The sequence below is a fragment of the Colletotrichum truncatum genome (assembly GCF_014235925.2).
Source record: "Colletotrichum truncatum strain CMES1059 chromosome Unknown Contig_0007, whole genome shotgun sequence".
NCBI classification, from domain to species: Eukaryota; Fungi; Ascomycota; class Sordariomycetes; order Glomerellales; family Glomerellaceae; genus Colletotrichum; species Colletotrichum truncatum.
The window spans coordinates 2,908,306-2,931,839 of NW_027222404.1; the positions used below are offsets into that span (position 1 = coordinate 2,908,306).

A 23,534-nucleotide genomic window follows, 5' to 3' on the forward strand; every position below is an offset into this window, starting at 1 on the left:
ATGTCGCGTCGCGCACAGTAATACTGCCCTATACTACAAAAACCTTATGGCAGTCATGGCGTCACCACAGTCAGAACGCGCCTCGGATCAGAAACCAGTCGAGTCGACACCGGTCAAGGAGGAAAGCAAGCCTGAGACGAACGGGTAAGCAGTGTTTGTTTCCGGTTTGCCTTGGCCTTGCCTACCCGTCGCTGTTTGCGTAGCTGGTGGCGTCTTGTTTGCGCAAGGTGATAACTATAATTAAGACCTCGTCACTGACTCCATGTCTGCAGTCACGCCGCGCCTTCCAAAACTTCCGCCGACTCTGATGCCGCGCCAACGGTTAACGGCAATGGCAAACATGACGATGAGAAGAAGACGGCTAACGATGCCGATGTGAGCGCCTCCAAAGATGCCGATGCACCACCCAAGGAAGCCTCCGCGAAGCCCGATGAGTCACCTGAAGAGCCCAAGTCCCCCAAGTCTCCCAAGTCTGCCAAGTCTGAGGGCGCATCGAAAGATGAATCAAAGAAGGACGACGTGAAGGACGCAAAGGAATCGAGCAAGCCTGCTAGCCCGGCACCTGAGGCACCGACCAAAGATGTCGAGATGTCGGACGCGACCGAAGAGAAACCCAAGCCCAAGTCAGAGGAGAAGGCCGCTGCCGAGGCCTCTGAGCCTGCGAAAAGCGCATCTGACTCCAAGGAAGACGTAGAGATGGGTCAAGATGATGAGAAGGTGAATGGAGCGAAGAAGGAAGAATCGTCTCCCGCGCTGTCTGCTGCAGCTGGTCAAGAGGTAGATCTCCACCCAGCAAGTATGTCGCAACTCGCAATTGACAGTAACGAGGAAAAGCCGTCAGCACCCAAAGACACCGATGTGCCAATGGCCGATGCACCTTCAGCAGCAAGCAAGGTCTCTCGCGAGCGAGAGGATGATGCTGCCGACGAACCCGCACCTAAGCGGGCAAAGACCGAGTCGAACGCCGACTCCCAGGAGGCACGAGCTACCGAATCCACCGTTGAGGTCAAGCCGCAGGGAGACTTGGCTAAAGGCGAGTCTGCTCTCGATGACCTCCCGAACTGGATCGACCCGGAACGCGATCCGAAGCCGTTAACGTCACACCAAGTACGCGAGTTCCGTAAAGTCCTGGCCGGTGTGAAGAAGACCAAGCACGGCGCCCATTTCAAAGATGCCGTGGTCAAAATGTGGCCCAGTCTTGCCGCGAATTACATGGAGCGGATTAAGAACCCCATGGACATTGGTGAACTCGAGCGAAACCTGCGTGACAACAAGTACAGCACCCTTCGCAAGTTCAAGGACGATCTTGGCTTGATCTACAAGAACTCAGTCATTTTTAATGGCGCTAACAACGAGATTACCTCTGCTGCGCTCAATGTTGTCAAGCTGGCCTGGACCCGTGTCGCCGATATTCCATCAAACGAACCTGCCAAGTCCAAGCCTATTCCCAAACCGTCTCGTCACTCGGAGACGAGAACCTCAGCGCCTCCGCCGCCCGTTCGCAGACCGCCTAGTGTCGCTGCTGCTAGCCCTCCGGCGAAGACTGAGGCGGAGGCGTATGCTGTTCCCCCTGGTGGTGTGCCTCAGGTTAGACGTGCCTCGACACAGAATGACTTGGACCGGCCGAAGCGTGCCATCCAGCCTACAAAGAACCGCGATCCTGACTACACGGCCAAGAACTTCAACAAGAAGAAGCTTCCCGTTGAGCTGCAGTTTTGCTATGAGGTCTTGAATGAATTGATGGATCCTAAGCATGCTCATGTCAACTATGCTTTCCTGCACCCTGTTGACCCCGTTGCCCTCGCCATCCCCACATACTTTACCATTATTAAGCGTCCTATGGACCTTGGTACTATCATGGGCAAACTGAAGAACCATGATTATCAGACGGCAAAGGATTTCCAGCTGGATGTCAAACAAGTCTTTAAGAACTGCTTCAAGTTCAACCAGCCTGGACAACCGGTCTACGAACACGGCCAAGAACTGGAATCAATCTTTAGGAATCTTTGGTCCAAGAAAGAGCAGTGGATCGCGAAGCACACGCCGGCCAAACCTACTTCTGATGGCTCAGCTCGCGATAGTGAAGACGATGTTGAGGAAGAAGAAGAAGAAGCGACTACCGCCGCCGCGGAACCCGCGACCAATAAGACGATCCAGATGCTCGAGAAGCGCCTCTTGGAAGAAACGCAGCAGCTGACTCAGCTTTATCAGACGGCAGACGCCTCGAGCGATGCAATGATTGATCTCCAGCAGTCTGTGATCGCCACTATTAGGGCGCGCATTCTGCAAGAGAAGCAAAACTTGCCAGCTCCAAAGCCTGTCAAAGGAAACAAGGCCAAGCCGCTCAAGTCCAGCAAGCCCAAGACAGGCGGCGTCCCCAGCAAGAAGTCGGCGCCGACCGTGCCCCCCAAGAAGAGCGGTGGCGGCGCACCCAAGAGGCCGAAACAGCGTGCCATGACTCAGCCCGAAAAGGATGCGATTGCCAATGCGATTAACGATCTCGAAAGCCCGCATATCGAGCGAGCTATCGACATCATCAAGAAGGATACCGGCCAATCCGTATGCATCCCCTTTCCACGTGGTACAATGGCATATACTGACAAACTTTGCAGGAAAACAGCAGTGGAGAACTCGAACTTGAGATTGACCAACTTACCAACGAGGCCCTTCATAAGCTGTGGGACCTTTGCAAGAAGGCATTGCCCACTTTTGGCCAAGGTTTGGCAGCTGTTGCTCGTGAACCATCTCCAGTAAACAACGCGTCTCAGAAGAACGCGTCTAAATCTAGCAAGCCCAAGAAGAACAAGCCCATGAACGCCCAGGAACAAGAGGCGCGTATCGCGGAACTTGAGAGATTGCGAAACATGTACGGCAAGGGCTCCGACGGCGACCAGGAGCGACCTGACAGCTCCGGCCGGGCAGATGAAGCACCGATCCACGGGGATAGTGAGTCGTCAGACTCAGAAGAGGAGTAATGGCGTGCTCGTCATTCACGACTCGTCAGATGTCAAATCGATTATGAGGAGACAGAGAGAGAGAGAAAGAGAGGATGACTGCGCGCCGTAATACCATGAGGGGTTTGGCGCCCTATATTCGGCTCATTTCAACAGTGCTGAAATGAGACTGGCTCTCAGTTCATGGGCATAGTCCCAGTGACATTGTCTATATCGTGGTCAAACGAGCAACACGCCCAAGGCGGTTGCCTGCGCAATATGATGACCACATGGCGCAGAGAGCCTGGCATGAGATGAGCGTTGATTTGCGGTGTTTGTGGATGCCGCGTTATGAGAGCATCTATTTTTTGCTAGCCAGCAGCGAGTTAGGCCAGCTAGCCAGTCGAGGTTGTAGAATATGATGTATAATACTCTTCATCCCGATGCTCATGCGTGATTTGTAGAGCGATGCGATGTGTGGCTTCCTTCATCTTGGAACAACCTGTGGGACAAAAACTATGCATGGCTTGGCGACACGAACCAGCCTCTGACTGTGTACTGGCCTTCTTCCCAAACAGGCACGACAGACACTTGCCTTGCCAGCTTTGGTAGCGCTCAGGTCAGCCTGGTACCTCGCATTCCTCGTGCTCAGGTGAGCTTGATTCTGAAGGTGGTTTAGGGATGCCGTCCCATGAGAGGTACGACAAAGAAGCCTGGGCGGGTCTGGTGTTTTCCGTCTTGATTGGGCGAAAGGGGAGGGAGTCCTGTAGCTGAATCAGCATTCTGCACAAACTTTTTGCGGGGATACGAGCTGTTTTTTTTTTTTTTTTTTTTCATTCTTCCTTTTCTCTAGGTTCAGTCGTCGGAGGCAAGTGAAATTCTAAATCGACTGATTCGGTATCGGATTGCCGTTGCTTGAGTCGTGGGGCCGATGATATACGTGCCGGTCGGATGGGTGAGGTGATCGGGTTGGGTTAAACACTGGGTGTTTTCTTTTTGGTGGGTGCGGTTCGGAATTAGAGTGGTAGTAGGGAGGGTGGGAGAAAAGAGTGTATTTCCTAGTTTGGTCCGGACATGGTCTCGGATGAAAGTCGGGATGTTGGGCAATTCTTGACTGAATTCTTTTTCGAAGGTGAGAAAGTTTTAAGGATTGGTGGTGGTGGTGGGCGGAGTTGAATATCAAAAATTTTGATATTGGCGGGTGCTCATACGATTTGCTCGACGAGACGGGACTATGGCGTCCGTTTCGTGAAGCTACTTTGATTTTTTTTCGAGATGGGGGGTTTTCGCGTGGGACCTTTTTTGGGGGGGGGTGTCCAGGGCTACAAAGGCGGGCAGAAGAATCCTGATGGAAAGGAGAAAAGCTCCCGGGGGTTGCTATGGGTGGGTGACTTGTCGAGGTACTCTGTGGGGAGGGCGATCGGCCGGGCCGGGGTGTCCATGCCGGGATGTTACGGCCTTGGATGCCGGACCGAGGTGGTCCTGCGGAATGCAGGTAATTTGCAAAGTTACTCGCTGCTGTTATGGGAACCTATTGAGTTCTTGATGAGTATCTTGGTTGTAAGTTTTACTACGTTGATCTTATTGAAAGACACGTGAGAGCGGAATGCGGGCCGCAGGAGACTTGCTGTTTGTCATGCCTTTTTGTGAGATATGCTTGAATCTATTATGTTCTGTGTGAATCATTATGTGCTTATGCTGATATTTTGACAAGAATGCTATGTTTTTTCCAGCCACTTTGTGTCTGCGGTATGACCCACTGCCCCAATTGCTTCCGTGTTCTCTTCCGAGAGGTATCCTCTCAGTCTTAGGCGCAGTGGTTGAGGGGGTGTCGTGTCTCGTGAAGAGATGTGCGATCAACACTATGTTGACGCAGTCGCCACTGGCCAAGGTACGCGCGAATCGCTTTTAGGTCGACTTTAACCTGGGCATGTCACGACAGTAACCCGGCACAACGGCTGGCGTGCCATCTTTCGGCAGACCATGCCCCTATTATATCGTCTCGATTCCCCCTATTAAAGGGCTTGTAGAGGATTCAGATACGTCTCTTCTGCTTTTCTTTCAAAATACCATGAAAGCGAGGAAAGAGATGACAGCAGCCACTGCGATAGCCAAACCATTAGGTGCTGATGTGGATACGCCAGTCGACCGCGGTCCTCCTGTTGGTACTGTCGAGTTTCCAACTTGGACAGTTGCAGTTACGGTTGAACTCAATGTTACCGTCACTGTGGAAGCCTCCGTCTGGGGAACTGTCCCGGCACGTCAGCCATTAGTCGATGATCTCACATTTCCCCTCGGGGCCAGAAGATAGAAGCAACGTACGTGGATAAGTGACACGATACCAAGTGTTTGGCAGGGCAAACTGCTCCGATTTAGGGATGCAGAATATGATGCTCCGCGCATCGTCGCCGCCCTGTGTCTGGAGCATAGTGATGGTGTCGCAGGTGTTGCTCGGTCCGCTGCTCCTTCATTCAGCACCGCCCACCTCCCATCTCGTCGCGGGGGTTTCAAGTCAAAGACATACCAATCTGCCTGCCCATAAGGCCCTATCGCGAAGTTGTTATCCAACCCGCCACATGTCGTAGCCAAGTCGCAGTATATGTTGCTCCGAGGACAGCACACGCCGTATTTGGCGTCGGCCGCAAAGTATTCGCTCGACTGGCAGACGGCGGATACCCAGATGTTGGAGACACTATACCACCCGATAAAGTTTGTCCTTCCATCCGAGGGGCGCGGATCGCCTTGTCGTGCCTTCACAAGTCGACGGGCGACGAGCAAAGGGTCCGGAGCTGGTGTTGTGTGGGTGAAGGGGCTTGAGAAGACATGGTTAGGCGTGATGTTGCGCTGGTTCCCGACGTCTTCAGCCGTGGTAAAGCCGGCGAGGATGGATAACAGAAAGAACAAGTGGAGGACCGGCAATGGGATGTGCATCGTGAGGCACCAAGGCCGCTACGGCCTCATTGGGCTGATGAAACGGCGCTGGGAGATGCAGAGCAGAGCTGAGATGAAGGAGATGAGAGAAGTCACGTTCACGTACGACCGCCCGCTGCGATCAGGATGGGGATCAAGGAGCCTTTTTCATTGTCTCTATCTACTGAAGGTCTTTTCGGATCGTGGGGAAGATTCTGTACGGCTAAACTGCAAATGGCGCGGGAGGTGTTTTGAGGCGAACTCAGAGATGAATACCCTGTTCATGCGGCAGGGTTGGATGGGATCAACTGAAGGAACGGGTATGTGGAGATGCCATTGTTTTGCCTCAATGTTCTTGTCTTTTCACCATCTATTTTGTGGGGAATGGCATAATGTAAGAGGTTGAGACCTTGAAAGAGGCCGTGAGCCTTTTAGGATATGCTCGTCAACTCAGTACGGCGGGTGGCTTCCCGGGAGACTAGTGTTATTCGGGCTAGTCTTCCGTGAAGCAAACTGGGAACACGATTGCCGTGATCCCGTAAACAGATGGTGTACTAGATAATTGAGTTGGTCTCTGAATAGTAGTAGTGATATCTCGGAAATAAACCACAAGCTTAAAGTTAAGGGTTGGTTTCCTGGCCTGCTTCAATACGACGACGCAAATACATGAGCAACTATCGACCAATGACGCACCGCTGCACATGATGGAAGCTATAACTAGGACCATTCGCAGTGGTGTCGCAGCAGCTAAATCTAGTCGTCAACTGCACTCATGTTCGTGTCATAATGTGATTCGGAGTTTGAGCCGAACTAGTTGGCGTACATTGCGACGGTAGGCCGCAGGGCTGACGGGGAGATTTGCCCCCCTGCCCCGTGCGACCGCTCAACAATCCGAACTTTTGATTCTGAGTTTCTGAAGGGGAATATGACAACGGATATAGCGTTCCCGGTTCTAGACTTGACGTTCGTGCGAGACAACATCCTGGTGACGGCTCGCTTTAAGCTCTTGACCTTGCCGCTGTTGTTTCTTGTCTTTGCGACGGGACCGATAGTGACCGCGTGCTGCATTCCACGATTGGGTTGCAAGATTGGGTTGGATCATTTTCGCTGCCGATTCGGCAACGATGGACTGCCCAAATCACACCCGTCTGAAATGGTATATGGTGTTCGTCAGCTGGAACATATTAGAGTTGAACTAGATGATCATCTCAGGAGGATGTCGTACAAATTTGAACTCTGAAATTGATCCAGACAGCTTGGAGCCCTTGACTTATTGCCGCCAATCAACTTTGCATTTGACTCTCTATATTGAAAACCAATGCTCGCTTGGTCGCTGTGAGCAACGTTCATGGGCTGAGTAAGAAAAATCATGTGCCTTTTGGTGATGATTACACATCAAGTCGTATTTTTACTTCATTCCCTGTTTAGATACGAACTCTCAAGCCAGCTAGTGCATTCGAAACGGCAACAGGGAATAAGTTCCATTCGAGAAAGCATACTCGTCAGTTTCCGGTTTAAAAACGGGTTGAGCTGATCACGACTCATAACACTTGTCGCCAGACTAACAATAGACCCGTTCTCTGCTCTTTCTTCGTCTTTTCTAGGTGAATTATATGGAGCCCTCACTGATGGCCCAACCTCTGAAATTGTGGTTGAATGGGAAAAGCATCTGGATCTCCTCGGTCATAAACCTGAAGCTCGATTTCAAGACTTAATCGCCAAACAGCCATTCCTATTCGTTCTGGAGTGATACAGGTTCCTGCCCGTGCCAAATCCTTGTGTCAGGGTTCGGAGAAGTGCCATGACCGGCTTGCTAACAAGAGCGGATGAGACAAACAGTAGGCCAAAGCCACTGAGCTGATGGCAACCACCCCACAGTCATAGCGCCGCCAGACACATACTCGATGCGTGTCACGGTACATGTAGGAACCACAGATGGAACAAATGCAGGAATTCTATATTACATGCTGGAGGCAGAGGAACTCTAGTATATGATCGCGAATCATCCAATCCATCGAGACAGCAATCGAAGCTTCTTTTGTTCAAAGAGATGCACAAGCCGGTGAACGATTATGTAAATCAAGAATCTGTCTAACTGCAAGCAGCATCGTTATACAAGAACGAAACATGCACTGAATGTCATCGTAGTGAGCTGGCAGTCAACTATATAGTGATTTGACCAAGTTAGCTTGACACCTTCTCAAGAGCGAAACTGGTCTTGAGGAAATATTCATATCCTGATATGGAATGCCTATGTCTTGGTCCGGGCCAGGAGCAGTAGCTGATCCCGATGTCGGCATTGAGCGGCCGGCAAGTGGGACCCGCATCGGATCAATGCACCAGTTGCCAGCAGATTGTTCCACCCCAAACATTTGTCATTCAAGGTTTGACAGCAGACGTCAACCAGCCTCCCATCAACTTAGTTCATCAAGTAGAGACTATCTAATCATGAGTCTACCTTCATTCATCCGTCCCCATGTCGGACATGAGATTCGGACAGTGGAGATGCACACATCGGGAGAACCAGCCCGCATCGTTTACGCAGGCTATCCCGATATCCCGTTCGTCGGATCCCCTGCCACCTCCATTAGCATGCGCTGATTGATGCTACCTCAGCGGCACACTTCTTCAACAACGTGAAGTGGCTCAACTACAGCATGACCACATCCGGCGGAGCCTCGTCTATGAACCTCGTGGCCATCAGGACATGTACGGGGCCGTCCTGAGACCGCATACTGAGCTAGTAGATTCTGGTGAAGCTCACATGGGCGCTCTGTTTCTTACTCATGAAGGATACGGCATGATGTGCGGCCACGCCACAATGGCGCTTAGCAGGTTCCTTGTGGACTGCACGGATGAAACCATCTTTCCTCGACGAAAGCAACTAGCATTTGATGAGCTGAAGCAGGAAGTCGAATTACGGCTCCATGCTCCGGTTGGCCTGGTTAGCGTCAGAGTTCCCGCTCTAAAGGTAGCTGGTGTATGGAGGTCGGATACTAGCCGCCCGATTACCTTCCTTTCCATACCAACTTTTGCTACCGCCGTGAACCTTGCTTTCTACATTCCCGAGCCCCTACGCTGGCCTGAACTGGGTGACCGCGAGAATGTGACGGTCGATGTAAGCTACGGCGGCGCTTTTTATATCATCGTATCTGCGTCAGCTCTCGGCTTTTCGCCCTCGCTTTCGAAGCCAAACCTGGCCGCACTCAGCAAAGCCGCAGAGAAGCTCAAAAAAGCCTTCAATTCTACACCTCTGTTGAGAACTCGTCTTACAGTTCCTCATGATGATCGACTGCAATCTATTTATGGGGTTATGGTCACAGATGCTGAGAGCGGCGAATCTGTGCCTGCTGCACCGGGATGTAAAGGTGCAGAGACGGGATTGTACTTTTTCTCCGACCAGCAGATTGATCGGAGTCCGACGGGTTCGCTGGTGCAGGCGCGGGTTGTGGTGGCAGTCGCAAAGGGAGAGAGGCAGTTGGGCGAGAGTTGGACCTATCATAGTCTTGTCTCGACAGCACAAGGAGGGTACAAGAGCGCTTTTGTTGGCACTCCAGTGGAAAGAATTGATTATGGAAAGAGAGAAGGCATTCGAGTTGAAGTGAGCGGGAGAGCTTACTATATTGGTTCCAGCACGTTTGTGGCTGAGGAAGAAGATGATGTTGGCAGAGGGTTTTCCTTCCAGAGCTTGGGAGAATAGTGCCTCGGAAACACCTGTTTCTGTTTTAGACTAACTATGCCACGCGCACTATTTGATCATACCTTCGGCGGAATTCAGTTTTACATTTGACCATGTATGCTATGGGAACCATTCAGTATACCCATTGTTGAAAATTATGAATAAACGTAGCAGTTTAGGATATTACGGCCGCAAAATGATTTCTAGCCAGGTTACTAACTGCGCCATTGAAAAGCACCCTAACTGATGTATTTCAGAATCATTCCACACGGTGGACAACCAAGCCATGCAAAAAGCAAAAGACGACGTTGGCCTGATTCGAACAGACGCTCCCGAAGGAACAAGATTTCTAGTCTTGCGCATTAGACCACTCTGCCACAACGCCGTGGAATTGAACCCACTTTCTAATGGGGACGGTGTTGGGAGCGGACCTGGACACTCATGTTAGTAACCCTAGTGGATAGCAAGGGTTCGTTTGTGAGAAAGATGTGGATCGATAGAATGCGCTGAAAAGTAATAAATAGCATTGTAACGGTCCAGCTAATCAGATTTCAGCTATCCGAACGACAGAAAACTGATTGGAGCAGAATCCGTGTCTAAACTGTGGAGGTTGACATTTTGTTAGAATCAGTGTTAAAGGTATTGAAGACAACTAACCACACAACCATGTCCCCAACCCGGAAACAAACCTCTCTGGCTCACACAAAGAACTCCGTGATTGCCTGAACAACGTCATCTGGCGCCTGTTCGGGAATGTAGTGCCCAGATTCGACACTATGACCTTGCACCAACACGTCCTTGTTCGTAACATCCCGCCATTCCTTGACTGCATCGAAACACTTCTCGATCACGCCATGCTTGCCCCAGAGAACCATCAACGGGGATTGAATCAACCGCCCAGCTTTCAAGTCGGCCTCTGCCTCTTCCATGTCCAGTGTTGCGCTGGCGCGATAATCGTTGCACATGGAATGCACCGCGGCCGGATCCTCCAGCACGCTCGCGTAGTGATCGAAATTCTCCTTTCCAAAAATCTCCAAGCCTTTGGGTTGGCGCGCCCCCATGAAGAGTTCCGCAAAATGCCTCGGTGCCGCTGAAATCAAGGTCTCGGGGAGAGGCTCCTGCTGGATCAAAAAGAACCAGTGGAAATACGCCTTTGCAAAGTCAAAGTCCGTCGACCTGTACATGACCAAAGTCGGGCATATGTCGAGGAAAATGGACTTTCGCACACGATCAGAAAAGTCAACCGCAAGCTTGTGCGCGACGCGGGCGCCGCGGTCGTGGGCGCAGACAAAGAATGGCTTGTTGGCATAACCGAGTTGATCCATGACACTGATGCAGTCTCGAGCCATTGCGCTCTTGGCATAGGAGGCTACATCAGCTGGTTTTGAGGACGCGCCATAGCCGCGAATGTCAATTGCGATGACAGTGTAACGGTCGGTAACCTTTTCTGCAACCCGGTGCCAAATGTGGTAGGTCTGAGGGAAACCGTGGATGAGGAGGAGAGGGGGAAGAGGGGATGTTGAGTCCCCGCTCTTGATGCCATGGATTGTTACCTCCGGCGAGGCCTGGGTGGTGATTGTAAATGGTTGGAAGCCTTTAAACATATTGCGTGCTATTCCAGAAAGCAGGGTTTTGGGGGGGAAGGTTTTTTGATGGTATTAATGTGACCAGTTCTCAAGAGTTGCTCGCGGTGTTGTTAGTGATTTTAATAGACAACGTTGCGCCCTTCAATGCCTGTCGAGTCGGTAAATTATTGACGCGCATGGTGACGCAACTCACCTCAAAGCTGCATTGCGCGTGGCCTCGCAGGGCGTCCGACTACATACCGATCATTGGCTGCGTACCTTTTTACACTCTTTAGTCTCCAAAAGAAGCCTAGTATTATAAATCAACATTTCATATCAATTTCAAGCCTACGATGAGTTGTTTATGATGCCAAATTCGTTGCGTCCCCGCAGGTTGCGGCGGAACTCTTAGCCGCGGCTTTTCGATGCCGATGCTCTGTGAAACCCAACAATCGTGACCTCCAGCCAACCCATTAGGTCCGAGCATCTTTGCGGTAGGCAGGGGAACAAACAAGGTTGCTGATAACAGCTGGTCCGAGAATTTTGTGGTTGATGATGTCCAGCTAATCTAAGATGCTCTGCAGCGATTGCTTGGCGTTGATCAAGCATCATGATATGATCAAAACAAGCAATGCGACAACTCTTGCCAAGAAGTTTCAGATCTATTTTGTTTCTATGAGGCTTGGACATGTTATTCCTAATAAAGATAGAGAATCAGTAAAGTTTCTAGAATATCGCAGTTTAATTAAAATAAGCACAAGCTTTACGGAATGTGCAACTAGACCTTACGATACCGGAGAGGCTAACATCAAAAAGTCAAAAGCGGCCAGAGATAACCTAGAATGATGCTACCGGGAAGTCTATACTGTATTTGTCTAACTTTAGGAACTTATGCACGTCATACAAATGCTTGATGAAGGTAGAAACTGCTAGTTGCTAGGAAACGATGCTGGAATTGATTACGCTGTTTACTTGTCTGGTTCGATATTCAAAGGTTATGCCAAAATTCGTACACTTCATGGTTTAAGGAATGATGAAAGTCTGATGTAACTTTGGATGAATTGTGTTGTTGCATAAACATGTCGCGACCTATTTTTAAAGAGCTGGAGACCAACGCAACAACCTCTAAACTATGAGATTAGGCCTCAGAATTGAACCGTCTAACCAATTGCCTGAATGCCATATTGGTAAACCGGCTCATTCTTAGCATCGCCCAGTCTTAGTTGCCTCTGGTGGTGAATTAGACATTGACAAAGTCCCAGCTGGAAACCGGGGCATTCTGGCCGTTGAGCGTCGCGGTAGGACGATCATAGAAGAACTGGACCGAGGTCTCGTGGGCGTCGCTGAGGATGCGCACAACAAAGTGCACAATCAATTCCTTGCCGGCATAGATTCCCTTGACGATGAAAGGGACCTTGACGTCGACCTCGCTTCCGGTGTGGGTGATGAAACTGGCGCCTTCGACGCCAATCTTGGGCGAGCCAACACCACCGCCAGACAGTCCGCTGTACCAAACAGCGGCCTTGCCCCTGTCATCCTCCTCAACCCAAAAGTTGAATGCCCATGAAGCGGCAGAGATCATGTTGCCAGCAACGACCTTGAATGCCTTTCTGACGTGAGGCGAGGTGAAAACCCGCTTCTGGAGCGCATGGTCGGCCTCGTCTTCATGACGAACAGCAAGGTCGGTTGCAATCTCGACGCTGAAAGGAGCCTCGACACCTTCAGCCAAGAAGTTGTCTGATTCAAAGTCAAGGTCAGCATCGGTACTCGGTTGGTAGGAGTTTGTACGCACCTCTAGCCTCAATGGCTTGTACTTCAGAGACAGTAGTGTCAATAGGGGTAGCCAAAACACCAGCGGTCAAGGTGTTGGCGGCGAGCAAGCCGGCGTAAAGGATCTTGAGGAGAGGGGCCATGATGGAAAATAGATGTGATAATAGACTGGAGAGATGTCTTGTGTACTGTGATTGCTTGATGCTTATGACATAAATGCTGGCGGGCTTGGCACTCTTTATAGACGACGGATCAAGAGCTTTTCTCAAAAAGAAGGCCTTGCATTGTCTTTGACGATCATTTCAACTCTTACATTACGGTAGTTCCGGGCCCACTCCGTCCAGAACTCGTTATAGCATGAGTCGTTTTCGGATACGGAGCAAATGAGATGTCCGGTTCTGCGTAAAGCTACACCTCACGATAGACGGGGAAGCGTCACATGATCTTAATGTCTACAGTTAGCTGTTAAGCTTTAATTCTTCAAAGTGTTCTCTTGTGTCCTTTTTTCTTTCTGTTTTATCATCTTGTTTTTGATGCTTTTTGTTTTTGTCGAGAAGTTTTGGTTTCATTCTTCTAGTTCGAGTTCATCTACAATTCCTTTTTTCTTCTGCCCAAGTCTGTCAACAGTAGTAGAAAGCTGATAAATGCTGCTTATTGCATTGAACTTTAAAGCTTTGGAGAGAAATATGCCTTTTTGTGGGGGTTCGCTCTAGTGAAAAGCTTAGAAAACCTTTCAGCACAGGATACCCAGTTAGGCCTTAGAGTTGGGTCTAAAGTTTGAGTTTTCGCGTTCATCAAATACAATTTTCCCATTCTGAAATGCCACTCGAAATATGACGTCTTTAGGAGCGATAATTACCCCTTTCTTGCGGCCCAGTCGCTGCATTGTGTACCTACCAGTCACGGCATACACTCAAGGCTCAATAGGGGCTCGATCAGCGCATAAACACCCGTGTAGTAGGCACACTAATCAACCGGATATCCGGATGAGATGAATAATTCAGTTCCGAGTACCCTCTTGCTTGCTGATCTTTGTTTGATATTTCCAAAATAGCAATACCGACTGGACCGTGGCTGATTTAGCCCTGCAAAGTAAGCATTAACTACTTGGAAGGGGGTCTGACATCAAGTATCAGGAAGGCGTGGCATTTGGAGACAGTAATGAATCTGAAAATTGAAGAAAAGAATGACATTATAAGTAAGAAGGGTGGCTTTGGAAATTTTTGTACGGTGATTCTATTCTTCTATCTTGGTAGAATACGAGATTTATAAATAATACAGCTATTGTATTGCTACTCAATCCGGAGGCTGGGAAAACCCTTTGTATAGGGTACCATTAAGCTGGCTCTTGCTCTATGGAACTGAGCATTATAAGATGCTGGCATACACTCTGGATCCGAAAGGCATTATGTATCTGTCTAAGTAACGAGTGTTCTTGTAGTTGAATTTGAACAAGGGCCCGCCGTAGAGAAAGTGGGCTATTACGGCAAAGAAGCGTGTGTATGTCAACAGCCGGCTATTTGTTGAGAGCTTGTTTACTGCCACAGTGTTATATAAATGAACGAAGTATCCAGTTCGGATTTTCAGCATGTATCACCAGATGAAGCAGGCAGCTCAGATTAGACGTCAGCACAAAGGAATATTGGTGAGACGTACGATGTCGAACCGCTTTAGAACCTATTGCAGTAACCACTACTTATACAAATCATGCAAACTGACTGAAAACGCTAGCAGTATCTGGAACCCTCCTCATAATAGAAATGAACACATATGCCCATTAGAAGACAATAACATCCTCGAAGTCTACTAGGTTCATTGTCAACCTTAATGTACCTGCCTCTACCTATTCGTAGATAATGCGACGGCCAGTCCACCGTTCGCAATATTCGCTAAAGCAGCACCTTCTAAAAAAGACATTTCAGATTATCCTGTAGACCTTCTTTTGGAAGCTGACTATAAGCTTGGCACGTGTTAGCTTTAAATCTTTCGCAGCGCGAACATGATTAGCCTCAAACTCTTTTATACCCTTCAGACAGTACTGATGCTAGAGGGCTGGTCTTCAGGCGTCAAAATCCAAGATATTCATATCAACAGGGCATTCATCAATTCGATCAATTAGATTCAAGCTCTTTGCTAAATGGGCTTCGAGGTGCCGACTATTTATAAACCTGGAAATGGCTGATGCCTCCACGAGCTGACAGTTGCAAAAAGAAAACGACAAAAGAAATCACTCTCCACAACCTGAATCGAACAGGTGACCTTTCGATCATCTTGGGGAACCATTACAGTCGAACGTGATGAACCAACTACACCATGCGGAGTTTATCGTGATTTGACGATGTGATGGTGGGTCGCAGCTAGGTTGGCATCATGTTTGCGGGTTCAGGATGGGCGGGCTGGCTTTGTACTTGACAAGGAGCGGGTCAAGTAATCAGAACAGAGTACGGAGAAAGCAAACAACAAGTTATCACCCATATCTACTATGTCCCCAAAGCTGGTAAAGTTCCTGCGCCAAGTTTTTGGGCATGAGGGCCGGGCATGATATCCGTGGATGACTTTGTGTGTCCGTCTTCTGGAGAATCAATCGCGCAATACTCGATACAGTACTCTCTATCTCGGGATCCTACCGCCTCTCAATTCCAAAGGACCGCAGAAGGCCGACGACGGCGATAAGGTCTCAGCATCCAACCACATCGCGTCGGAAAGCCCCCGACAGAGCCCACAAGATCGGAGGCCGGCCGCTAGCACGCCATCGCGCCGTCCGACAAGCTACCGATAAGCGTCGCCGTGGGGCCTTTGACAGGGAGAATAGCGGCCCCCAATCGTCGGCATCAATTACCGCAAGGCAATGTTGGATGTTGTACTCGGGGTGCCGGAAGGCCTGTTATTTATATGCATAATTCATCTTCACTCCGCCAAGACGGGTTGATCACAAGGGGTGTTTTTGTTGTTGTTGTCGCTCATTACCAGTCTTTAGCATTGAACTTTAGTGTTTTGGTTCACTAAACAACGCCCTAAAAAGCCACTCCAACTCATGCGCTGAAACTTCTGACCCTACAACTTGTCGAAATCAACGGCTCTTCATAGCCGCCATCAAAATGGTCGCCGACATCAAAGTTGCCATTGACCGCGGCGGCACATTTTGCGACGTCATTGCAGATATTGACGGCCGTGAACCTTTGATCTTCAAGTTACTATCCGAAGATCCCGCAAACTACCCTGATGCACCAACAGAGGCCATCCGCCGCATTCTTGAGGTCGCTGAAGGGAAATCCATCCCCGTTGGAGAGAAGCTTGACGGCTCTCGCATTGGTAAGTTGGCCCATGAGCGATCATACAAATGCTTTTATTTTATTCTTAGACTTCCTTGCTAACAAATACATCCAGCCTCATGCCGTATCGGCACAACAGTCGCCACAAATGCTCTCCTCGAACACAAGGGCGAGCGCTTCGCATTTCTCACCACAAAGGGCTTCAAGGACGTCTGTGTCATTGGCGATCAATCTCGCCCCAAGCTGTTCGATTTGAGTATCCGGAAAGCCACCGCCTTGCACTCATCCGTGGTCGAGGTTGATGAGCGCATCGTCCCTGCGGACTATGACCTCAACCCCGAGCCTCTCGACAAGACCAGCCTTGCTTCATCTTCAGACGCAGGCGAAGATGGCCTCGTCCGTACGGCAAGCGGCGAGTTCGTCCGCGTCCTTCGCCGCCCAGACTCGGACGCTGTTCGCGCGCAGCTCCGGGCTCTGCGGGACGAAGGATACACTTCTCTTGCAATCTGCTTCATGCATTCCTACCTCTACCCAGCCCACGAAGATCTCGTAGCCTCCATCGCACGCGAGCCCGAGCTAGGCTTCGACTTTGTCACGACCTCTGCCGCGACCTCTCCTACCATCAAGTTCCTCAACCGCAGTACTTCGACCTGCTCCGAGGCGTATCTCTACCCCGTGATCCAACGCTACGTGCAATCCTTCACGTCCGGCTTCCGCCTCCCCCCGCAAAGGGTAGACTTTATGTGCTCAGACGGCGGCCTGAAAGCAGCGACGAAATTCCGAGGAAACGAGGCTCTCCTCAGCGGTCCCGCGGGCGGCGTCGTGGGCATCGCGCGCTCTTGTTATGACTCAGATGACGGAACGCCCGTCATCGGCTTCGATATGGGCGGCACCAGCACCGACGTCTCACGATACGACGGGAAATACGACTACCTCACCGAGACCTCCATCGCGGGACGCACAATCACGGTACCGATGCTGAACATCGCCACCGTAGCAGCAGGCGGCGGCTCCATCCTCTTCGCGCGCAACGGACTACTAGCCGTTGGCCCCGAGAGTGCGGGAGCGCACCCCGGCCCAGCATGTTACCGAAAAGGAGGGCCCTTGACCGTGACCGACGCCAACCTCTTTCTAGGACGTCTCGTTCTCTCGTCTTTTCCCTCCATCTTTGGCGAGAACGCCGACTCGCCGCTGGATACGGCCGTTGTGGAAGCCAAGTTTGCAGAAATCACAGACGACTTTAACCAGCAGACGAAGCAATCCCTCACCCCTCAAGAAGTAGCTCTCGGATTCCTCAACGTCGCGAATGAAACCATGTCCCGACCGATCCGCAACGCAACGGAAGCCCGCGGCTTCGCGCCGGAGAATCACCACCTCGTCAGCTTCGGTGGCGCCGGCGGCCAGCACGCATGCGACATTGCAGACCGTCTCGGTATCCGCCGCATCCTTATCCATAAGTTCTCGTCCCTATTGTCGGCCTACGGCATCGCGCAGGCGGAGCTGCAGCACGAGACCCTCGAGCCATACGGCAGCAAGCTCGACGAGGCTGCCAAGTCGCATGTGGCGGATCGTCTCGCGGCCCTCAAATCGCGGGTCTCTGAGGAGTTGCTTTCCCAGGGCGCCGATGCAGATTCCCTCGTATTCGACGAGAGCCTGGTGCTGCGGTACTTCGGCACCGACACCAACCTTACCATTTCTAAGCCCGAGGACGGCGACTACGGGGCAATGTTCGCGGCGACGCACATTCGCGAGTTTGCATTCTCCATGAACCGGGATATCGTGATCGAGTCGGTCAAGGTCCGCGGCACAGGCAGTGCAGGCGCAAAGACACAGGAGACGTCGGCTTTGAAAGAGCTGTCCGCCAACGGTCACATCGCAGCCCCTGAACCGCGAGAGAAGCAAAAGGTATACGTCGACGGCGCATGGCACTCGAGCGGCGTGTACCATCTCGACGAGACCCCCAAGGGCGTCGCCATCACCGGCCCAGCCCTATTGATCGACCAGACGCAAACAATCTTCGTATCCCCGACCTTCCGCGCGCACATCCTCTCCTCGCACGTCCTCCTCGAGAAGCTTTCCCTCCCCTCCGCGTCCTCCACCCTTTCAACTCCCGAAACCTCAGCAGCAGTCGACCCGATCCAACTCTCCGTCTTTGCCCACCGTTTCATGGCCATCGCCGAACAAATGGGCACAACCCTCCAACGCACCTCCATCTCGACGTCGATCAAAGAGCGCCTAGACTTCTCCTGCGCAATCTTCTCCCCGCAGGGCAAACTCGTCGCCAACGCGCCTCACATCCCGATCCACCTCGGCTCGATGCAGTTCGCAATCCAGGCGCAGCACCGACTCTGGCAAGGCAAGCTCCAGCCCGGCGACGTGCTCCTCACGAACCACCCGCAATGGGGCGGCACTCACCTGCCGGACCTGACGGTCGTCACGCCCGTCTTCGTCGACACGGACACGGACGCGGACACGGACGCGGAGTCGGGAACCCAAGAAATCGCATTCTACGTCGCCTCCCGCGGCCACCACACCGACATTGGCGGCAAGGGCATCACGAGCATGATGCCCGAGTCCCGCGAGCTCTGGGAAGAAGGGCTCAACGTGCCGTCGATGAAGATCGTCTCGGCGGGGTCCTTCCTCGAAACGGAGGTCCTCGCCGCGTTCGAAAAGGCCGGGAGCTACCCGGGTTGCAGCACGTCCCGGCGTCTCGCGGACAACATCTCGGACCTCAAGGCGCAGACGTCGGCGAACCAGCGCGGCATCATCCTCCTCCGCAGGCTCTGCGCCGAGGCCGGGGGGCTGGCCGTGGTGCACAAGTACATGAAGGCGATCCAGTCCAACGCCGAGGTCGCCGTGCGCGGCTTCTTCAAGTCCGTCGCCGCCGCCGTTGCCGCCGCCGACGCGGGGCACCGGGATCGACCGCCGCTCGAGGCGACGGATTACCTCGATGACGGCACGCCGATGCGCGTGCGCATATCCATCGACGAGCACACGGGCTCCGCCGTCTACGACTTCTCCGGCTCCGGCCCGCAGATGTGGGGCAACTACAACTGCCCCATCAGCATTTGCCACTCCGCCATCATCTACACCATCCGCTGCCTCGTCGACATCGACATACCGCTGAACGAGGGCTGCCTCGGCCCCGTCGAGATCCGCGTGCCCGAGGGGTCCGTGCTGAACCCGGGGCCCCGCGCCGCCATCTGCGGGAGCACGCTGGCGAGCCAGCGCGTCATCGACGTCATACTCCGCGCGTTCGGGCGGTACGGCGCGAGCCAGGGGTGCGCGAATAGTTTCGGGTGGGGGATGGGCGGGAGGGATCCGCAGACGGGTGTCGTGAAGAAAGGGTGGAACTACGGCGAGAGCATCGGCGGCGGCGTCGGCGCCGGTGACGGGTACGAAGGGGAGCATTCTACGCACGTGCACTCCACGAACACGCGGCAGACGGATGCCGAGGTCATTGAGAAGCGCACTGCGGTTCTCGTGCGGAGGTACGAGATCCGCAAGGGTTCCGGCGGCAGTGGTAGGTGGCGGGGTGGCGATGGCATCACGAGGGAGATCGAGGCGCGGATCCCGCTCAAGTTTAGCATCCTCAGCGACCGACGCGTGTATAGGCCGTGGGGTATGGCGGGGGGTTCGCCCGGTTCCAAGGGCGAGAATTATGCGTTCCTGTTCAATGAAGAGGGCGGCATGGAGAGGATTAACCTTGGCGGCAAGGCGATTATAAACTTGAAGGAGGGGGAGTATGTGCAGGTCAACACGCCTGGCGGTGGAGGATACGGGGGTGAGGAGGTGGAGGATAGACATAGAGGGTATGTGTGATGATTAGAACACAATGGGTAAACGACAAGTGAAAAAGAGTGAATCAAAAAAGGTGTTCGACTGTATAAAGTCGGCATTACTAAAAAAAAAAAACTAATTTGCAATATTACGGCCATGATCATGACGCAAGGTTCAAGGTATTTCATCCTCATCTCTCATGTACAGACCTCGACACTCAAAACACCCCGGGATATCATGCAACACACACACACACACACACACACACACAAAAAAGACGTACGCCCCGCCGCCAGCTTCTGGCCACAGTAGAATGGTGTTTCTCGACGGAAATTAAGCCTCCTCCTTGGTGGGCTTGGTGTCGATGGTGCCGGGGGCAACGACGTCCTCGACCGTCTCGTCGGTGAACTTGAGGTCCTCCTCGAGGGAGACGGTGTCCTTGATCTTCCAGAAGATGATGGGGGCGCCGATGATGAGGGCACCGGCGAGGCAGCCCCAGCTGGCGCCGAACATGACGTTGAAAGGCTGCTCGTCGCTGTCGAGGGCCCAGAAAACGGCGGCGCCGGCGGATTGGATTCCTGTGAAGGGGGGGTCATTTAGCAAACTAGACATCTCTGAAGTATCGTGAGCAGGATAGAGAGACGTAAGCATACCTTTGTAGAAACCGGCCAAGTTGGCGGCCTTGCGGGACGAGTTGGACAGGGCGCCCATGTACCAGTAAATACAAGTCTGCCAGACGGCGTCGAAGAAGCCGAAGAAGATGTACAGGAACATGGGGCCGATGTACTTCTCGCCGCCATCGGTCCAGTCGACCTTGACAAAGCCCTCGGCGGCGGTCTCCTCACGCGTGGCCTGCTTCTTCTGCCAGGCGTAGCCGCCGCCCCAGATGACGAAAGTGAGGACGATGAGGGCGACGTAGGAGCTCTTTGCGCGGACGCTGCGGCGGACGGACTTGAGATCGAGGGCGTAGCCGAAGACGAGGGCACCGAGGATCTGGGAGGACCAGTAGAGCACATTGTTGAGGGCTCTCGTGCGCACATTGAACTGGGCGGCGTTCATGTTGTTGGTCTGGTAGGTGTAGAAGATGTTGGAGGTGAAGAAGAGCGGGAAGAGGGCGATGATCCAGGGCTCGTTGTAGAGCGTCTCCCAGAGACCCTTGAACTCGGATCGCCAAGACGGGTTCTTCATCATGATGACCTTTGAGCCGTCCTCGCGGACAACCTTGGGCACGTCGCACATGAACAGGGCAAGTATGGCGCCGAGGAGCATGAGGACAAGGAAGGCGACGTAGGTGCCGTCGGAGACGTTGCCCGAGACCTTGTGGATGTTCTCGCCGAGAGGGATAAGGGCGCCAATGACGGCGCCGAGGTTAAAAATCATCCAGAACCACGAGATGTAGCGTCCCTTCTCTTTCTCGGTGGGGTAAGACATCATGATTGCGCCCTGGCCGGTCCACAAGAGACCGGCGCAGACACCGAGGAAGGCACCGGCGAAGATGACGAAGCCCTCATTCTGGTTGTGCGAGTAGCTGAGGAAGGAGGCGGCGTAGATACAGTAGCCGAGACCACCGATGCTCAGGGTCAAACGAAGACCGAGACGGTTAGCGAAGGTACCGGCGAAAAAGGCGACAACGGCGAAAGTCGAGTAGAGGGCGGTACTAGCCTTGGTCTGGGCCGAAGTGTTGACCTGGCCACCGCCACCAAGACCGGTGAGGGCGTTGAACATGCCGGGGCAGAGGAAGCAAATAAACGAGACCATGAAGAGCTGGATGCGCGGGGAAGCGTACCAGAGCTCCTTACGACGGATTCTGAAGCCGCGGTACATCCAGCCGGAGGGACGGGGGGTGGGGGTGAGGGTATCGGCGGTTGCGGGGGCGGCGTCGCCGGCCGTGGTAGTGGCTGGCGCCGCGGCGGGTTCCGCGGTGTGTTTCTCGTCCGTAGACATTTTGGTGGTGTTGGGCGCGATTGAGGCTGTCAATTGGCGGTGATTCTGTTTTGAAGTTTTGGTATTTGTGTGAAAAAAAAAATGTGTGTGTTTTGTATGAGTGAATGTGAGAGTGAGAGGGTGAGAGTATGAGAGGGGTAGGTGAGCTGCGCTTTGGTGCTATTTGAGTGTGTCGGAAACTATAAACTCAATTGCGACGGGACGGAAGGAGTGCCGTAGGAAGCACACGCGGGAAGGTGCTGGCGAAATATCGGAGGAAAGAGGAGAGGGGAAGCAGACGGCGAGATCAAGCAAAGGAGCCGGGGACGGGTGCGGCGTTCTTATGGGACATCTACCGGCGCAGGTTGCAGTTGCACTGGGTGATGATCGTGAGGAGTGGAGTCGAGTCTGCAGATGATGCCGGGGTGTATATGAGTGTGTGTGTGTGTGTGTGTGAGTCTGGAGTGTGGCGTGTGGTAGCGAGAGCAAAGAGATGGAGACGGGATGAGCAGGGGGGGAGATGGATGGGGTTAGATATTTGAGAAGAAGAGGGTGAGGGAGGGGGGGAAAAGATAAAGAGGGAGAAGTGGTTTGAGAGTGTGTTTGATTGGAAGGATGAGACAGTCAGATTTAAGAAAGGCCCTAAAGAAAGACTGGTCTGGTTTCTGGATATATAAAATCCGATACGAACAGTCCGGGTATGGAATGGAAAAGAGAGAGCGAGAGAGGTATCAATGAGACTGAACGATGTACAGAGCTAGAGGATGCTGCTAAGGAAGGCAGCAAGACCGAATGAGACGGTTGGAATTTTTTGGATCGGAGCTACCCCGGCCTGGTAAGGTAGCAGTGGGAAGGGGTCGCCTGTCTCTGCGCGTGCGCATCTGACGTGTGGTCCTGAGTGGTTCCGAGGGGGTGCCTATCAGCTTGGGGATGGCTGGGGGGAAGCGATTCCTGGCGCCTGGGCTGAGGTCAATGCATTGTAGAGGTGTGTGAGAGTGTGGTGGCAGGCTTTTGGAGATGGGATGTGGCAAGCTACGTGACAGTTGCAAGGAAGACGGCACAAACGCAAACTTGAAGGGTATGGGAACGAACGAGGGAAACGAAACGAACAACCTAAGCTTCGTTGGAGTGGGAGCTAACAGCAGCCGGAACTACGCCTTCTACGCAGTTAGCACGAATGGATTCATGGCCAAACCTGACTTGTGGCGGTTGACTCCGTATTGAAAGGTGACAATGACCCCTGGCACGAACCAGCTAGCGAGCTTAGTACGGTACATACATACGGATACCATACCATCAAAGGTTGGATGATGGAAGGTGATGCTACATTCACTATCGTACAATTAGAGAAGGGAGACCAAAAAGCAGGAGAAGAAGAAGAAGAAGAAGAAGAAAAAAAAAAAAAAAGTGAAAATTAAGGACAGGGGTGTGTGACTTGATGTGTGCTAGGCAACGGGGGAGCAGCCGACGGGTTCCAATCCCTCGACACCCTTGATGCCAGGGGGGGAGATACAAACCAGGTTGCGATTGACAGACCAGAGCCCACTGATACGAACAGAGGTTGATAAGAGGCAATCCCGGTCGGTATGGCCGGTTGGATGAGAGATAGTAAGCGTCCGTCGTCTGATATCTGTTTACTACGTAGATAGGCCATTCTAGCAGACACTGGACACCGATACTATCCTGTGTAGTGAAGAGACGA

General features: G+C 52.4%; 7 protein-coding genes across 7 annotated transcripts; 3 read left to right on the top strand and 4 right to left on the bottom strand.

The window, feature by feature from the left end:
* Positions 1-46: 46 nt before the first annotated feature.
* On the top strand, positions 47-2,975 carry CTRU02_211210 (transcription regulator bdf1; the record flags this gene model as incomplete). The annotated part of the gene is made up of 3 exons (XM_070205589.1): positions 47-144; positions 261-2,559; positions 2,613-2,975. 3 exons carry the CDS (start codon positions 47-49, stop codon positions 2,973-2,975), a joined length of 2,760 nt encoding a protein of 919 aa, XP_070060832.1.
* A 2,019-nt stretch (positions 2,976-4,994) lies between these two features.
* Positions 4,995-5,864, bottom strand: CTRU02_211211 (uncharacterized protein; the record flags this gene model as incomplete). Its single annotated transcript, XM_036720235.1, has 3 exons — positions 4,995-5,182; positions 5,256-5,392; positions 5,458-5,864. The coding sequence occupies 3 exons, from the start codon at positions 5,862-5,864 to the stop codon at positions 4,995-4,997; spliced, it is 732 nt and encodes a 243-aa protein (XP_036587978.1).
* A 2,427-nt stretch (positions 5,865-8,291) lies between these two features.
* Positions 8,292-9,543, top strand: CTRU02_211212 (proline racemase; the record flags this gene model as incomplete). The annotated part of the gene is made up of 2 exons (XM_036720236.1): positions 8,292-8,404; positions 8,460-9,543. 2 exons carry the CDS (start codon positions 8,292-8,294, stop codon positions 9,541-9,543), a joined length of 1,197 nt encoding a protein of 398 aa, XP_036587979.1.
* A 677-nt stretch (positions 9,544-10,220) lies between these two features.
* CTRU02_211213 (alpha beta hydrolase fold protein) lies at positions 10,221-11,126 on the bottom strand (the record flags this gene model as incomplete). The annotated part of the gene is made up of 1 exon (XM_036720237.1): positions 10,221-11,126. The coding sequence occupies one exon, from the start codon at positions 11,124-11,126 to the stop codon at positions 10,221-10,223; it is 906 nt and encodes a 301-aa protein (XP_036587980.1).
* A 1,201-nt stretch (positions 11,127-12,327) lies between these two features.
* Positions 12,328-13,000, bottom strand: CTRU02_211214 (uncharacterized protein; the record flags this gene model as incomplete). Its single annotated transcript, XM_036720238.1, has 2 exons — positions 12,328-12,824; positions 12,880-13,000. The coding sequence occupies 2 exons, from the start codon at positions 12,998-13,000 to the stop codon at positions 12,328-12,330; spliced, it is 618 nt and encodes a 205-aa protein (XP_036587981.1).
* A 2,955-nt stretch (positions 13,001-15,955) lies between these two features.
* Positions 15,956-19,951, top strand: CTRU02_211215 (5-oxoprolinase (ATP-hydrolyzing); the record flags this gene model as incomplete). Its single annotated transcript, XM_036720239.1, has 2 exons — positions 15,956-16,169; positions 16,245-19,951. The coding sequence occupies 2 exons, from the start codon at positions 15,956-15,958 to the stop codon at positions 19,949-19,951; spliced, it is 3,921 nt and encodes a 1,306-aa protein (XP_036587982.1).
* A 291-nt stretch (positions 19,952-20,242) lies between these two features.
* On the bottom strand, positions 20,243-21,853 carry CTRU02_211216 (major facilitator superfamily transporter; the record flags this gene model as incomplete). The annotated part of the gene is made up of 2 exons (XM_036720240.1): positions 20,243-20,487; positions 20,563-21,853. The coding sequence occupies 2 exons, from the start codon at positions 21,851-21,853 to the stop codon at positions 20,243-20,245; spliced, it is 1,536 nt and encodes a 511-aa protein (XP_036587983.1).
* Between the last annotated feature and the right edge of the window lie 1,681 nt (positions 21,854-23,534).